Below are 17847 nucleotides of genomic sequence, written 5' to 3' on the forward strand. Positions count from 1 at the left end.
TTCTGGGTGATCAGGTCGGTCCCTGCTTGGATATTCTTGTCTGTAGCTTCACTGCGCATTTATTCCTCTAGCGCACGTGTTTTCCCGAAATGTCTTGAACTGTTTTGGCCACAGTGGTTTCTCTCTTATTTTATTTCGTAACCCTGTGCTCAAACCCCCACCTTGAACTGATGGTCTCTCCTGCCGCTTAGAAAAATTTAAAAAGTGAGGTGAACAATTCACCGAATACGTTCCTTTAACAGCCAGTATTGTGGCTCACGTAAAAATCAGTGAGACATTTTATTTACCATTTATCTTTGGGATATTGTTAGATTTTAATGGTCGTAAGGAAGAGGTGCTGTTCTTTTTTCTTGTAAATTGAAGTACAAGTTAATGTGCTTCTTATGTTTTCAACGACAATACTGCTGCGTTTCAGGCCACACTGTTTCAGACGTTACCTCTCCAGCAGACGGAAGTCCACGTCACGTCCGCGTCGAGTCAGCAGAATTCCCAGGCGGTGACCGATGTCATCCAGCAGCTCCTGGAGCTGTCCGAGCCGGGGCCGGCTGAGTCCAGCCAGCCCCCTCAGCCCGGCCAGCAGCTCAGCATCACAGTGGGCATCAACCAGGACATTTTACAGGTGAGACGCATCTGCCTGTTCCTGTCCGTGCTCATCTGCGTCTGGGCTTCGGGACCAAAAAATAAATAGGCAGGGGCTTGTCAGAGGGAGGAATCATCAATAAAGATGCGTCCTAATTGAAAACGTTGTGTCGCAACAAAACCTTCTTATTGAGTTGCTTATGGACAGTGCGGAATCCTAGATGGTTAATGCATACATTTAGAAATAGTTTAAAACTTTAATTTTCTCCATGAACGGTTTACTTGAGATGAATAGGCTTTTCAGAACCTTCCTGTATTTATCCCCGTTGACGGAGGCCTAAGACATACTTCGTTCTTTGTTGAGGCTCCCGTGTTAACTGTTTCGAGAGAGTCAGTCCCGTGTCTCCTCGGCCATGTGGATGGTCCACGCTCCGGTGGGAGAGCAGCAGAACGAATCGGGGCAAAGTGCTCTTTTCTGATTCTTTCACCCCAGGCCAGCTGTATCCTCAGATCCTTCCTTTGCCAACAGAGACAGCCTGCCTTCTCCACCCTATTTAGTTACTTGCTGTAACAACTAACCTGTCTCCTCTCTGTACATTTTGGGACGAGTTGGTATAAAGAATCTCAGGGTGCATGACAACCGACGTAAACTTTTGGGTAGACTCGCTGTAACTGAAAACAGCGAGTCCCAGACCCGTTTGGAGATAACCAACGTGGTCGGAGGTAAAATTCCTAAAAGTCTAATAAGGAATTAACTTCAGTTCCTTTTAATTTTACCGTACCGTGTTCTGGGTGGAGGGGAGATGTCAGTTATCAGCTTCCTAGAGTTGGGAGTCGAGCTTACAAGTGATGATCGGCGGCGTATAGAGTTTTATGTCTCGTGGGGCGGGATTAGAATTCTGTGGGCGAGCCTTATTGCATCTCTGTGATTGATTTTGGCAGGCGGGTTCGGGCCTCACCCCTCCTAACCTGTTAGTTCTGTTCTGTCTCAGCAAGCCTTAGAAAACAGTGGGCTGTCTTCAATTCCAGCTGCAGCGCACGCTCACGACCCCAGCCACGCCAGGACGCCCTCCGCGCAGGGGCCCACCGCGGACACGCCTCACGCCTCAAGTGAGCCGCCCCCCCCCGCCGATGCAGAGCCAGAAAAAGAACAAGAAAGCCCAGAGAAGTTGGATAAAAAAGAAAAAAAAATTCTAAAGAAGAAATCGCCATTTCTCCCTGGTAATTTTCATATGCGTTAAGGCCGAGATGTTTAGGCTGGCATAGTGCTTATCTTTTAAGAAACGTGCCTCCTTTTTTTTTTTTTCTCGCAAAGGCGATAGGTCTGTTGAAAGTTCTGGTAGTATCAGCCTGTTTGTTTGATATTTCAAAACCACGACAGTTGTAAAACTTAGGCTGCTTTTCTCCCTGTGATTGGTGTCTCCTCCCGACAGCCCCTAGGGCTTTACCCCGGCGGTCTCTGCCTGTCCTTGATGTAGCAGCCTCTCGGCCACCCCAGTCCTCCCTTCCACCACAGCACCGCCATCCCGCAGGCTGGACCCTTGCCGGTTCCGTCCGCGCTCACTCCTCGCCCTGTGGGTCCGTGAGCTCTCTGTGAGCTCTCTGTGAGCCGGCCCCCATGCCTCTGCGGCCTCCCTCCCTGGTCTTCGGGATGCTGGCTCCCTGGGCGTTTGAAACAGTCACACTCTTTTTCAAGGGCCATCCTCTGCCACGGGCCTTTCTTCAGCGGGAGTGTCTTCTTTTCTCCTTCTCCGCCGCGTCCCTGAGAGCTCCGGCAGGCCTATGAGGCCATCCGAGGCCGGCACGAATGCAGCCTCCTTGTGGAGGCTCGGAACCTGCCCTTCCTCTGCTCAGTGCCCGCAGCGCTGGCCCTTACAGCCCCCGCGCAGACTGTAGCGACATTCTGTTCGTTCCTGAGCACCCGCGGGGCTCAGCATGGCTTCATAGAGGAGCAGGCGTTCCTGCATCGTTCTTGAAGGAAATAGGTTTCTGTCTTTGGGGCAGGAGTGTTCCCACAGAAGTGTTTTCTTGGGGACCGACTGTATGTCTCCCGGAGTCTGGGGAGCAGGTGCTCTCTGAGGGGCAAAGCGCTCATCTGTTAACGCTGCCTCCTGACACGCGTTTTCTCAGTGTTGACATGTGGCCACAAAATCCTTGTTTCTCGGCCCACAGACCACGGTGGTTCTAGTCTCCTCTTCCCCTTGATCTGGCCCCTCGGCCCCAAGTGAAAAACCGGAGGTTGAATTCTAAGCGGTTTATCATCCGGGGATCCCCGCTGTCCAGACAGGAGGGAAGGAAAAAAAGCACATTTCCACGTATTTTTATTCACTGTTTGAAGCCTCTGGGTTAGAAGTTCCCCTTGCATTTCTGAGTATCTGCTTCATGTGCACCAATAAGCTGCTGGAAATCCACAGCCCGTGAAACCTCTTCTGCGAGAGAGCACCGGCCACTGTCCGGTTACTGTGCCAGAACCTTCCAAGGTGCTGTGATGTGGCCGCAGGCAGCACACGCTTCTCCAGACTCGCTTCCCCACAACACTGAGGCCCCCCAGATGGAGGGAGGCACTCGGCCCTGGGCCCGGAGACCGCGCTCTCTCCTGCCCCGAGTGCTGGGTGGGGCTCCAGAGGCCGTGAGGTCACATGCGGTGCTCCTCCTGGAGAGCTTGCATACAGTGCGTCCGTCTGTCGGGATGTGACCCGAGTAAGCCACATACACGTGTAGACCGCTGAGCAAGGTTATGCAGTTCTGCTGCGCTTTCGGTAAACTGATCCTCAGGACGAGCTGGAGCTGGCGCTTGTTTTCTTCGTGTGCTGAGAGAAGCTTGAGAGACGGGTTGATGTAAAAGCTCTTTCTTCTGACTGACACTTTTCAGGGAGGAGCACACGTCTAGCATAGGGACTGTCTCTGCAAACACCTGTTTGAGGGAGGGGAGGGCTGTTGTCGTCCTGAGGAGACCTCACGAGTCAAGGTTTTGTTGCTAGCTCATAATTAACCATATATTTCCAGATTGAACACACTCCATCTAAAGCTGTCACTATTTGATTTATTTAGTTTTGTGAGAGAGAATGTTTTTAGTAGAATTTGGTTATTTTAAGAGGTATTTTGCCTATTAATTTAAAATTTAATATGCTTTTTTGTATATTTGTCGTAAAACTTGTGACATATAAATCATTATTAAAACTTCACAGAGTTTGAAATTTGTTATAAGTTATTGGCTCTCTAGAAGTCACAGTGAAAGGTGTTTTGAAAAGCTGGCAGCTTATTCCTTTAGGTATGACAGTGGTTTAACTGCTCCGTGTGGACGTCTTTCCTAAGGCCAGAGAGATTTCACCCTCTTACACCAGAGCAAGGTCTTGAAATCTTAACCTCTTCTTGATGACTTAGGACCGTGAACTTGACCCCTGCTCTGTGCTGTGATAGGCCGGCATCTGCTTGACCCGTTGCAGGACCTGTGGGCTTCAGTTCATCTGCCCTGGAAACTGCATTTATTATGGCGTGCGTATTGTTCTCAGCTGCCTGTAGCAGTCTTTGTCCCGCTCTCTTATTTTGCTGCTTGAGGTCTGCTAAGTGCTTGCAGCTCTGATACCTGAGGGCTTTTATAGCCGCCTAAAAAGTAAGTATGAATTGGGGCACCTTGGCTCCGTCGGTTAAGCATCCTGGCTCTTGATTTGGGCTCGGGTCCTGGGATCGAGCAGTATGTTGGGCTCTGCACTGAGTGAAGAGCCTGCTTGGGATTCTCTCTCTTTCTGCCTTCTCTCCCCAAAATAAGCAAACATTTAGAAAAAAGTAGAAATTTGTTCTTGGTAAGAACTTTTGCAACCATTATACTTTGTCTAAAAATAACACGCATGAGCTTATTTGGAGTTTTATGTCTACATAAAGTAATTCAAGAGAGTGGTATTTTCTTTTTATTCTTCCTTTTCTTTCTCTTTAGATGGTCTGTGTTGTGAATAAAGAAGATTTCTGGGTTCATCGTTCAGATACGTTGCTTGTTATTTTGTATTGTTTTATGCTTTTCATATAATACAGTATAGAAAAACTTTAAAAAGAAAAACATTCATTTGGACGTAGTTGAATTTAGTTTGAAAATTCCATGATTTATCTCATTTGTGTACAATTCTTTGATGGTAAGGTTCAGAGTATAGAGGATTTTCTTCAGGTTTTGTTTTGAATTTGCCATTTGTAATTAAATCTAAATATTATCTTAAAATTTTTTTTAATGTTTATTTATTTTTGAGATGGAGACGGAGCATGAGCGGGGGAGGGGCAGAGAGAGGGGGAGATACAGAATCCGAAGCAGGCTCCAGGCTCCGAGCAGTCAGCACAGAGCCCGACGCGGGGCCCCCGAACTCACGGACCATGAGATCGTGACCCGAGCTGAAGTCGAACGCCTAACCGACTGAGCCGCCCAGGCACCCCAAATATGAATATTATCTTTACTTAAGACCTTTATTGTTTTGAATGGTAGTCTGGTTTTGAGCTGAGTCCCCGTTATGTACTAAATATAACACACCATCAAGTATTAAAAAGGACACTGAGCTACCAGACGCTTAAGGTGTAGCGGAGTCTGTGCGTGGACGGTGTGCGGCAGTCGAAAGCAGTGTCTCGGTCGCAGAGGCGTATTGTTACAGATGTAGAGATAGGAGAGCTCAGCGGACCACAGTGAGAAGGTGAAAGCTTTTGTGAGTTAGAGGGACGAGAACTGAGCACTGACGGAAATAGAGTGAAGCGTGTGGAGGCCTCGGTGAGGGTCATCGTGACCAGTTCATCACACTTGTGTTTCTGTATCAAAAATTATTTTAAAAAGGTTCTAGCGTTAACTTCTGTTGACACATAGCTCACGTTGTATGCAGACTGAACATTTAATTTTTTTTTTTTAACGTTTATTTATTTTTGAGACAGAGAGAGACAGAGCATGAACGGGGGAGGGTCAGGGAGAGGGAGACACAAAATGAGAAGCAGGCTCCAGGCTCTGAGCTGTCAGCAAGCTGGAACCCATGAACTGGGAGATCAGGACTGAGTACCTGAGCCAAAGTCGGATGCTTAACCTGCTTAACTGGCTGAGCCACCCAGGTGCCCCTTCTTTGTTATTTATATGTGTTTTGAATACCATATCCGACACTCCTTAAGGTGTCTTTTCTGCCACAGTGTTAAGTAGACAAAGTAGGGAGGGTGGTCCCTACATAATGCAGATGAGAACTGCCTCTTGCCTCCTGCCTTTTAAGGGGTTTGGTTTTAACGTTTCACAGTTGGATTTGGCTTTTTACTATAGGCTTTTCTTAGATCCTCTCAAATTTGGGAAGCTGCCTTCCATTGTTGGTTTAGTAAGAAGGCTTTTTATTTTCTTCTCTATGTTGAATATTATCAAATGCCTTTTTTCCCCTCTGTTGTTATGATCATGTGTTTTCCTACTTTAATCTGTGAGGTGGTAAATCACAGTAATTGATTAATGGGAAGCAAACCACGTCTTCTGTTTGGGCTTTGATGTGACTCTTTCTCTTTCTCTCTCCCCCTTTCCTCCCTCTCTCATGTTTTCCCTCTATTGTGTTTTTTTATTACACATTTTTGAATTTGCTTGGCCAATATTCTTTTTCTCAATTTCACTTAAGAAAATATGCCTTTTTTTAAATAAAAAAAATGGATAACCGGTACTCACTTTTAAATCAGCGTATGAGGGGCGCCTGGGTGGTGCAGTCGGTTAAGCGTCCGACTTCAGCCAGGTCACGATCTCGCGGTCCATGAGTTCGAGCCCCGCGTCCGGCTCTGGGCTGATGGCTCGGAGCCTGGAGCCTGTTTCCGATTCTGTGTCTCCCTCTCTCTCTGCCCCTCCCCCGTTCATGCTCTGTCTCTCTCTGTCCCAAAAATAAATGAAAAACGTTTGGAAAAAAAAAAAATAAATAAAAAAAAAAAAATCAGCGTATGAAACCGTTCCTTTTTATAGAATGTACGTTGGTCTTAAAACAACTTGAAGAAATGTAATTGCTCTCTAGAAGAAACTAGTTTTGATCATTGTATTCTTCTCCTACTTTGTGTGCAGACACATACAGGAAAATTTTTAAACATTTATATCCAGCAGTTTTTAAACAGTACAGTTTTCAACAGTGGTGGTCTTTGTAAAGGCCTTAAGGAGTCAGGTAAATGAAGTTTAAGGTTCTAGGTACTAGGATAGGTCTGTAACGTTTTAGCAGCATTTCTGTATGCAGTGATCTGAGTTGGCTTGTAAGCAAATTCTCTGGTTGTCTCTCACCTGCATTACTTGGGGAAAACACCCATTTTACAGAAAGTTATAGTACGGACACTGCAGTAAGCTCAAAGCAGTGTTTAAGAGTTCAGTGTGACCAGCACAGAAAATTCTTTCTTTATACGATCCTTCCTGGGACGAAGCAGGAGGGAGACGGGCCGTAGGCTTTGCTTTCTGGGAGACACCTTTGCATCACTTCGAAGGACTTCCGCATCAGGCTTCTGGAGCGCTTGCGAAAACTCGTGAATTATTTGCAGGGCTCCCCGAGAGGAGGGTGGGTGTTCTGGTGAACACCGCGCACTGTGGGCTCCCTTCCGGGTGGATTGTTTCTAGGGACGCCGCGCACACCCGTGGAGCCGGCTCCGAGGTTCCCGCTGTGGGTGCTGGGGAAACACGCAGAGAGGCGCTGCCCTTGGGGTCAGAATCCGCGAGGCCGCTGGCCGGCTCCTCCACCCTTGACTCGGACCGGCCCTGAGCGGTCCGGGAGCACGTCCTCTGTGCACTTAGGTCTGGATATCGGATTGTTCCTCGGGGACGGTGTCCCCGCACCTTGCTTGCCCTGACCCAGCTCACCCAGTGACGGTTTGCGGGCGGCAACGTGGCTCCTCTGTGAAGCAGCAGATTGGTGGTTTTCTCCTCAGAGCAGCACCTCCAGAATTGCATGAAGCAGAGGTGAGCAGAAGTAGCAAACACAAGGGTTCGTGCGGCATCACCGCGCCTGTAATCTGGTCGATAGAAGGCACCAACTCCCGGGGGGACCTGTGCCCCAGCTTCCGAGCAGGTGCCGGGAGGTAGATGGAATGGACGGCACCTCCTGTGGGCAGTGGGTCACGCGGGGACGGAAGCGGGGACTCCCCTGCTGAGCGCACCCCTCTACGAGGGGCAGGGGAGCGCCGGCAAGCCGTGCGGTCCACATGCGCTTTGGAACAGCCGCGTGTCCCACGGTCTGTGGAGCAGAGAGCCTTGCCGGCCCCCCGGCACATCCACAGCTGGCTCAGTCCGCCGGGGAGGCCTGCCTTCCTCATCTGCGCCAGCGAAGGTTCTTCTGAGGGGACCTGGAGCCTCTCCAGGAGCGGAAGGGACAGATCCCTTCCCAAATGCTTGCCGCCTTTCCGCCTGGGTGCCAGGTTCCGGCTGGCCCCGCAGCTGTCTCGTTGTCGGCACCTGCACAGGCGCTCACAGGGCAGGTCGCCCTCCTCCGCCACCCTGCCATACCCGGGAGAGCTCTGGCGCATCTCGTCTCCTGTTCAGGGTGCCCTCCGTGAGAAAGAGGTCATCGGTCCCACCGTCACCGGTTCCTGGAGGGCCGCCGGCAGGGGAAGGATGCCATGCTTTGGCGGTGATAGCTGCTCCCTGGACAGTTGCAGCTTCGGAGACCTCGGGGATCTCCCGGGAGAGCAAACCCCCGGTGGTCCCTGCGTCCCTCCCCGTGGAGCACCCGCTCTGGGATGCCACGTGGGCAGGGAGCACCGTGAGACGGGGGCCGGGGGGCGTCTGGTGGCAGGACAGCGCTCTTACTGCCCCTACCTCAGGGCAGCGCGGGGTCGCCGGTTCAGCGGGACTGGGGGCCCGGCCCAGGGGACAGCCGCGGGGTCCGGGAGACTCGGTCGCACACAGCACTAGTGCCGGCCGTGCCCTCTTCCCTGCAGACCTGGCTTCCTCCTCCCCCCTCGCTCCCAAACACACGTGCTTTATCCCAAGTCCGGTTGTCAGCCGGCCAGCACGGTGGCCTCTGCCCCGGAGCCACGTGGGCCGTTAGAGCAGGTGCCATCGCGCTCAAGGCCCATAGCTGCCACGGGGCCCGTTTTAGCGCCTGGGGTTGCGTCTGAGCATTCCTGCTGTCTCCCTGCCTCATTGATGTGGCCCAGCCAGCTGCCAGTGACCGTCCCCTCCATTTCCCGCTCCGGGAATCCGGCCAGGAAGTCCGAGGCGTCCTCCCGCCGATCGCTGAGAAACCCGGTAGACCGCGGGACTGGACACAGAAATTGTGCGCGGTCCACTTCACCAAGAGTCTGTCCCTTTGTGTACGACTCCAAATAAGCGGTCCCGTGGCGTATGGCCCAGCAGCCTATTTAACGGCCCCCCCACCTCAGGACACTGGCCTGTCACTTCCGAGTGGGTGTCCCAACGTTGTGCAAGATTCGGTGTCCTGCCTCCGCCAGGTGCGGGCTGCGCTGTTCCCACAGGGTGTCTTTTGTCAGAGGATCCTGCGGCCTCTGGTTTCCACGTCACTCCACGACCCACTGGCTGAGTCGGAGGCCGCGAGGGTCCAGTGGTGCTAACCTCTCTCGCAGTCCCGTCTGCCGCTGAGACGGCGTGAACGACAACGGCCGTTCAGGCTGGGGCCACGTAGGGAGACGCTGTGGAACAGAAAGTGAGGGCACGCTTGGGCTGCTTTGCTTCGTTTGAAGTCTTCTCTGTAGATTCAGCATCTGAACTTGGATCCTGAGATATGAGCGTCTCCCCGCTCGTTGTTGAACAGTAGTTAAGTCTGAGTATTTGTATTCAGCTTCATGTTCCAGTAGAAAGCAGAATGACTTTCTGTGACTGTCACTGTATGTCCTCCGGACTGCACCTTCTGTGTGCACCCGCGGCCTCTGGGCACACCTTCCGTTGCAAGAATACGCCAGGGCCTTCGTCCAGCGTCTGAAGCGGCCCTTGGAGAGGGTCCTAGAGGAGCCTGTCTGTCTGTCTGTCTCTCCTGCTGTCCTGCAGTTCTCTGACAGCAGTGGCTGTGCGCTCTGGCCCCCGGACGAATCCACAGGCGTCTTCCCGTCCCTCGGTCCTGCCTCCCCCCTGCGGCACCCAGGTCCTCATCACCTTGTCACCCTCGTCCTCCACCATGGCCGAGGCCGATGCCGGGGACACGGCTGGCCGCGTCCCTAGTAATTCCTCCGGTGTGGAAACCGATTCAGGAGTGAGGAGGACACCTCTAGGGTACGGTTTTCTTCGTCCTGCCGAAAACCTCTCGTGGCACGTAGGCTTTCCATCACGTCCCCCTGTCTGCCTCAAGCTCTGCGTCTCGCGGACCCCGCGAGACCTCTCACGCTGTGGCCGTTGTGAGCTTTAAGTTTCCAGAACTTCATACCCGGCTTTGCTTCTTCTTTGCCTGGTAAATGTACTTCCAAAAACTGCCTTTCGAATGCAGACTTTTTTATTTGAAGATTTCATTTTATGTTTTTTTTAAATAATCTCGACACGTGGGCCAACGTGGAGCTTGACGCATAATGCTGACACCCAGAGTCACGTGCTCCGCCGCCGAGCCAGCCAGGCCCCCCTTCCCTCGAATGCGGACGTTTCTGAGTGTCGTGTCGTCCCCCCCTGCCCGGGGCGAGTCCACCCTGACGCAGGTCCCTGAGCTCTGCTGCACGTGCGTGCTCGAATCCCGCACCTGAATCCCTCCACGGGCAGGGGTCTGCCTGCTGTGGTCGTTGGCATGTGGTGAGCACTCTCCTTGAAGTGGAGCTGGGAGGGCAGAGTGCTCTGAGAGAATCGCTCTCAGATTCTAGAATCACACAGATGTCAACGTGTGCCTTGACTCTTCCACTTATTGGCACCTGACCTGGGGCAGGTTCGCTAACCTTCGTCTGTGCGATGGGGCAGTGGCAGAACGAAAGGGAGAGACCTGAGTGTGAGGAATAGTGCCTGACCCGGGATGACTGCTGCATGGAATGCACAAATTTAAAAATTATTTTTTAACTAGGTGAAACTTGCTCTTGCCACGTAATCAAAAGATACAAAACGGTGTGCAGTGAAATGTCCCCTGTTCATCCTTGTCCTCCACATAACCCCTCTCCAGGGCAGCTGCTGTCACTGGGGGTCTCTGTCTTTTTTTTTTTTGTTAATTTTTTTTTTTTTTTTTTCTTCAACGTTTTTATTTATTTATGGGACAGAGAGAGACAGAGCATGAACGGGGGAGGGGCAGAGAGAGAGGGAGACACAGAATCGGAAACAGGCTCCAGGTTCTGAGCCATCAGCCCAGAGCCTGACGCGGGGCTCGAACTCACGGACCGCAAGATCGTGACCTGGCTGAAGTCGGACGCTTAACCGACTGCGCCACCCAGGCGCCCCTCTCTGTCTTTTAAACAAGTACAGGCATGTTATTATATAGTATGTATCGTATTGTTTTTCAGTATGTTGGGGGGCATACTGGGTGTGTGTGTGTGTGTGTGTGTGTGTGTGTATAAAATCTATATATAATCTTTCTTGCAGTTTACTTTTTTCCACCTGATATTTTAGAAAATATCTAGAGATTGTTCCATTTTATGGATAAATAATTATGTAGCTTATTTGCAATCTTGCAAATACAGGTGATAATAAATACAAATTTATTTAATACCCCTTCAAATACTTTAGTGTGTGTGTCCTAAGGTCAAGGATGCTGTCTTCTAGAACCAGAGTATAGGCATCAACATCAGGGTAGTGAAATTGATCCAGTCCACAGATCTTGTTCAAATTTCAGTATTTGTATCACTAATGTGCTTCATATCAAAAGAAAAAAACAATGGGATAAATATTGCTGATTATCCTTCTAGGGCTTTCTGACAGTTTATACCCCCATCCACAGTGCATTGGGGTATCTGTCCATTTCCTCACAGCCTTTTGAAGGGATTGTTATCAAAATTTGGGGACCATTTTTACTCATCTGATAGGTTAAAATGGTTTCTGATTGTAGCTTTAATTTCATTTCTCTAATAAGGAGTAAAAAGGTTGAGCAACTTTTCATGTTGAAGAGCCACCTACATTTTTTCATTAGCCTGACTTGATTTTTATTTGCCATGATACATTAAGGATGATAGTATTTTGAGAGCATATATTCTTTTCTAATTTGTCGTTTTGAATTAAAAGGGAGAAATATTTTCTATACCCAAATTGGTCAGTGTTTCACAGATTTTGGACTTCTACAATACTTAGACTTCAACGTGGACATTATGGGAAATAACCTCTTTTATCCAACGCTTTCATACTTTCAATTTTTTTTAATGTTTATTTTTGAGAGAGAGAGAGCGAGCGAGCACGGGGGAGGGGCAGAGAGAGAGGGAGAGACACAGAATCCGAAGCAGGCTCCAGGCTCTGAGCTGTCAGCACAGAGCCCATTGCGGGGCTTGAACCCATGAACCGTGAGATCATGAGCTGAGCCGAAGTTGGACGCCCAACCGACTGAGCCACCCAGGTGCCCCTCATATTTCATATTTTAAGCTGCATCTCTGACTCAATTTAATTTTTTGTTTTTAGATGGGCACCGCGCTGTCCAAACACCATTTATGGACTAAGTCCTGTTTTCTCCACTGAAACACTGTGATACCGTTCTGTTCGTTACCCTTCCAGACCTGTATGGGTCTTTTCTGGACTGTGTTCTGTGCACGAATCTGTCGTCTTGTTCATGTCTACTACTGGTACGCTTTCTTGCCTATGGGCCTAGTCCTTTCCTGCTACGCTTGACGGTGTGTTTTGAACGATTTTCCCATACTTATTTTTTCATGTGTACTTTAGACTTGTCTGCTAAAGCTCCAAAACTCTAGTTTTTAAAAAAGTCCTTTCGGTATTTATATGTAAGTGATTTAACCAGTGAGAATTGATGTCTTTATAACTTTTAGTCTTTGTACCAAAGAATAGGGTGTAGATTTCCATTTCTTCAGATCTTTTCTTTGTATTTTTTCATTTTTTAGTGGCGTTTTAAAATTTTCTTCTGGATTTTGCTTGTAGATATGATGTTGATTTCCACGTACTAAAATGTGTGCCTCTTTTTGAGTTTTAAGTTTTTTTTTTTTTTTAATTTTTTTTTTTTTTTCAACGTTTATTTATTTTGGGGACAGAGAGAGACAGAGCATGAGCGGGGGAGGGGCAGAGAGAGAGGGAGACACAGAATCGGAAACAGGCTCCAGGCTCTGAGCCATCAGCCCAGAGCCCGACGCGGGGCTCGAACTCATGGAGCGCGAGATCGTGACCTGGCTGAAGTCGGACGCTTAACCGACTGCGCCACCCAGGCGCCCCGAGTTTTAAGTTTTTTAAGGCATTTAATCATATCATTTGTAAATCATGATTTTTACCTTTTCCTTTGTAGTTAGTTAATGCTGTATATTTCTGTATTTTACCTAATTTCACTGGCTTGTATCACTAGAACACAATAAATTCATGGCAGTGATAGCGGATATTTTCTGGACTGTAATAGGATTGTTTTTAGTATTTTCCTATTAAATGAAAACATACTGAGATATGTTTGTTCAACTCTTCCTGTGTTCAGACAATTTTTTAGGAATTAAGACTAGCTATTAAATTGTAGTAATTGCCTTTTCATCTTGAAGACGATTATAATGTATGTTTTTTCTTCTTAAATTTATTAATGTGTTTGAAGAGAAAAGCAGTTGTCCAGCACCAGGGAAAGTTGCCGTGTGGGAATGCACATCTGGTTTTCCAGACCTTTCAGTTTGTCAGAGGGTCGAAAATCTGGATTTAATATTTTAGTAGCAGCGCGTGGGCCAAACAAAGCCCATGCAGGCCACGTGTGGAGACTGCTGCAAGGCCGCCAGTTTGTAATTTCTGTTCTAGTCCATTCCTGGAAATAATTAGAACCTGGTGACAGTTGAATGTTCTGTCATCTTAGATAGTTAAAGGTACAGCTTTCATTCTTGCCTGGATGAAAACCTGATGGGGAGGGTTCCCAAGTTTATTAGCTCATAGATACTCTAGTTCTGTCGCCTTTTTATACCTTGGCTTTTTTGATGTATCATAAATAAGACCTTTAGGTAATTACTGCACTTCTATGAATTAATTTTTACCTATTGGTTTTAAACAGCCTTAAGTTTCAGACTTCCTTAATGTAAACGGTGTCACCATAAAATAAATGCTCTTCCATTTTTGAAGCTGCTTCCCTTATTTTCTCCTCTTTTCCCTATGGTTTGCATGTGTTCCTGACTTGACCTAGTTTCTGTTGCATCACTGTTTTTAGAAAAATGTAAGTTTTTTTCTTTTACCTAACCTTATTTCCTATGTTACTCTTGCAAAGAGCATCGTCTTCAGGAAGATACATTTTTGCTCCTTGTAGATTCACTTGTACATAAGGAGAATTCCTTGCATTTACTAATAACAGAAGGAAACAAATTATTTTTTATCTAATAAAGCTATGTCTGTAAAGACACAGTTAAATAAACAGTTAAAATTTCCTGATGAATTTTGTTAACCTGGCCAAAATCTTTCTAATTTTAAGTGGGTTCTTGACCTCACTGTAAATACCTATTTAATTTCAGATAAATAAAGCTAATCAAAATTATAAAAGATAAAAAGTGGTTCTGCTGAATTTTGTTTTTAAAATTTTTATAATTTAGAAATCATTTTACTTGTATTTCAGTAAACTCGTGATTTTTCTTTGGATGGGAATAGATTTATTTATTTATTTATTTATTTATTTATTTATTTATTTATTTAAATGTTTATTTATTTCTGAGACAGAGACAGAGCATGAGCCGGGGAGGAGCAGAGAGAGAGGGAGACACAGAATCCAAAGCAGGCTCTAGGCTCCGAGCTGTCCGCACAGAGCCCGACGCGGGGCTCGAACTCACAGGCCTTGAGATCATGACCTGAGCCGAAGTCAGACGCTCAACCGACTGAGCCACCCAGGCGCCCCGATGGGAATAGTTTTAAACCTGATTGAAAGTTGAACGATAATATTTAAAGTTACAAAATAGTCTTTTATATTTGGTCGTGAGCTATTTCTTTGTCATAAGTATTTATGAATGCCTTTTCATAGGGCAAGAATTCATGGTCTCCCAATTACTTGTGTGGGGATTACTTGTTTGTTATTCATGGTATCAGATGGGCTCAGACAGTGCTTTCTCCGCCTTCGTCTCCTCATATCCCGAGTTAACTTTGGAGTCGTTTGGTCACATGTGCTTTTATTCACATGTACAGTGGCCTGAGTTTGTACGCTTGCCTTTGGTGTATGTATATTACCTGTCCAGTTAGCCCTCTTCCCTCCCTTGGGCCATGATTTGTGTTCTCATGTGACTGTGAAGATTTTCTGCAGGATTCACTCATAGTCTTCCGTCATTTCAGTGATGATGGAAATTTCACCTTTTTCCCTAACTGATCGTATATCTTCTGCTGTGGCAAAAAAAGTAGATAGCTCTTTCATAGGTGCACTGTTGTTTCGATCTAACCCCAGAGGGTCAAGTGCCTTAACAGTGGGTAGAAAACACAAGGGCCAGACAGGCCGAGCCGGACTGGTTGTGTTTTCTTTCGGCCCCAGGTTCGATCCGCGAGGAGAACGGTGTCCGGTGGCACGTGTGTCCCTACTGCACCAAGGAGTTCCGGAAGCCGAGTGACCTGGTGCGCCACATCCGCATTCACACCCACGAGAAGCCCTTCAAGTGTCCGCAGTGTTTCCGGGCCTTTGCCGTAAAGAGCACCCTGACCGCGCACATCAAGACCCACACGGGCATCAAGGCATTCAAGTGCCAGTACTGCATGAAGAGCTTCTCCACATCGGGGAGCCTCAAAGTGCACATCCGCCTGCACACAGGTGCCCGGGGCTCGGGACCTTCCCCTCCTATCCCCTCCGATTCACGGGGCCTGCGGGCAAGAGCCGAACACCCTTCCCAAGTCTCTGTGATCACCTTGGTAGGCTAGGCTGCAGGTATATGCTGGTCCACAGAGTGACGGGACTAGATGCCCACAGAGCCCACGGCTGAATGAGGGAAGCACTAAGCACTAGCACTCGGAATGAACACAGGAGGCAAAGGGCCAAGAGAGGGGTGGTTGGGGGCCACTGCATGTAGAGGTGGAGGAGGTGGGCCTTTGTAAGGAGACGCCTGGGTGGTGGTGGGGGGGCGTTTGTGCTGAGGCCTGGGGCAGGGACGCAAAGCCTGATGCCTCTTCACCCTTTCAGATGTTTTGTCGTCAGGATGAAGGCATGAAAACATTCATATTTAGGCTGTAATTTCGTTTAGGATCGTTTTGTTGTGATCTATTCACAGATCATAAAATGGACTCTTATTTTACGGTGAACTCAGAATTCACTTTATTCAGAAATTGTGCAACCCGCCCAACTGTCTATCTTCAACGTTTTTATCATCCCGGCCCCACCGAAGAAACCCCATATCCATTAGCAGGAACTTCTCCTGCCCCCCTGGGGTTCCGGGGCTGAGCTGATCATGTGGAGGAGTGTTTAAAAAAGCTGACATTTGTTGCTTTTGTTATGTGCCCTTCTTTGGAACCTCCGTTTTCCTTTACCGATAAAATTGTAAATGAAGGAATTTCCTTCAGGAAAGGGAATTGATAGTAGAGAATTGTGAAGAGGACATTATTACTGTCAGCAGCAGCAGCAGCATTGTTATTATTTACAATCACTGACAACTACCATTTACTGCTGTTTACTAAATGCCCGGAGCTGCTGAGTGCTAGTTAAACATGAGTGTCTACAATCCTGGCAGCCAGCCTGGAGGCAGACGTTGTTCCACGTTACAGATGATGATTTGAGAGAGAGCAGTCTTACTGCCCTGGAGTATTCCTAGGGACTGAATATTTGAGTATCTGAAGGTTTAAATGTTTTACAATGCGAGGATAGCACATTTTTTTTTACTTCCAGTGATCTTAAGACGTACCTTAACATCTATGGTACGCACTGTGTGCACACAGGGGAAAATAGCTGCATGAGATGCATGAAATTGTACGCGTGAAGCGAGAAACTCTTCAAGTCAATATTAAACTACTAGGATTTTATGTTGGCATTAATTGTCGAGATGTATGTTCTTGAAATAATTCTGCTGCGTACTTCTATTTTTATTAGGAGTCAGACCTTTTGCTTGTCCTCACTGTGACAAAAAGTTTCGGACCTCAGGCCACAGGAAGACTCACATTGCTTCTCACTTTAAACACACGGAGCTAAGGAAGATGAGGCACCAGCGTAAACCGGCGAAGGTTCGAGTCGGCAAGACGAACGTTCCGGTCCCTGACATTCCTTTGCAAGAGCCGATTCTCATAACTGACGTAGGTAAGATTCTCTTCCCTCTTGCACCTTGCAGAGAGTATATAAGTATTTTGTCTACACAGTGCTAGACCGATGGTTACAGGGAGACAGTTTTAGCATGCTGTTCATGAAGTGTTTGTGTAGCACTTTTGCTTTACGGCCCGGTATGTTCCACAGTCAAGCTGAAAATCCTAGCTCTGTCTCAGCTACTGCCCAAATTGTGTTCTTGGTTAAGAAAGAAAGGATGTGTCCAGCTGGAGATACTAGCACGTAAGTCCTCACTGAAGACAAATTTCTGTCTCAGGGGAACCGTCAGCGTGGACGAGGGTTCTTCATGTGAGACGCGCAGTCCGCTTTGTTACTTTCATCTTAAAATCCCTACGTGACAGGTCGCAGGTTTTATATGGGCTGCTTTCATCTTTGGACTTAAAAAGGAAAACTGTTAGCGTTTAAGGCTTTTTTTTTCCAGGCTCAATGTTATTAAGGTTAAACTATGATTTTATTATCTAGAAACACTGCTTATGAGAAAGTGCTAAACAAAATGAAAGAAACTGCATTAAATTCTGGGATAAAACTTATATTTTTATACAGTGTCTGTGTTTTATTAGGTCTTAAGCAAGATAATCCAGTCCACGAACAAAATTAACATCAAAGTATAGTTTAACATAAATAAAGGTCATATGGTATAAAGGGAGATATTTTAGATTAATATGAATTACAGTTTGCTAATAAGATGATCAATAATCATGAATTTTTTTTAAAGTTTATTTTTTTGAGAGAGAGAGAGAGAGAACGAACATGAGCAGGGGAGGGGCAGAGAGAGAACCCCAAGCAGGCTCTGCACTGTTAGTGTGGAGCCTGATGCAGGGCTCGAACTCACGAACTGTGAGATCATGAACTGAGTGGAAACCAAGAGTCAGACACTTAATGAACTGAGCCATCCAGGCACTCTTCAACAATCATGAATCTAAAGAAAAAAAAATCATGAATCTTTATTTAGGAACATAGCATCACATATATAAACCAAAAACAATTAGAAGAAAGGAGAAATATTCAAATTGTA

The 17847-nt window shown here is 47.4% G+C and overlaps 1 protein-coding gene across 12 annotated transcripts in view; it reads left to right on the forward strand.

Annotated features, from left to right (window-relative positions):
- The window catches only part of ZNF236 (zinc finger protein 236), a 109120-nt gene that overhangs the window by 34248 nt on the left and 57025 nt on the right, over positions 1-17847 (forward strand). For all 12 annotated transcript variants that reach the window (XR_015242668.1, XM_086683252.1, XM_086683242.1 and 9 more), the window contains 4 exons: positions 416-619; positions 1572-1800; positions 15066-15338; positions 16605-16808. Coding sequence is in view for 11 of the 12 variants with exons in the window: in XM_086683252.1 (XP_086539378.1) it covers positions 416-619; positions 1572-1800; positions 15066-15338; positions 16605-16808 (910 nt within the window). In the remaining variant the exon portion in view is untranslated. The remainder of the gene's footprint in view (positions 1-415; positions 620-1571; positions 1801-15065; positions 15339-16604; positions 16809-17847) is intronic.

The sequence above is a fragment of the Puma concolor genome, chromosome D3 (genome assembly GCF_028749965.1).
Source record: "Puma concolor isolate L17-30 chromosome D3, mPumCon1.1.hap2, whole genome shotgun sequence".
NCBI lineage: Eukaryota > Metazoa > Chordata > Mammalia > Carnivora > Felidae > Puma > Puma concolor.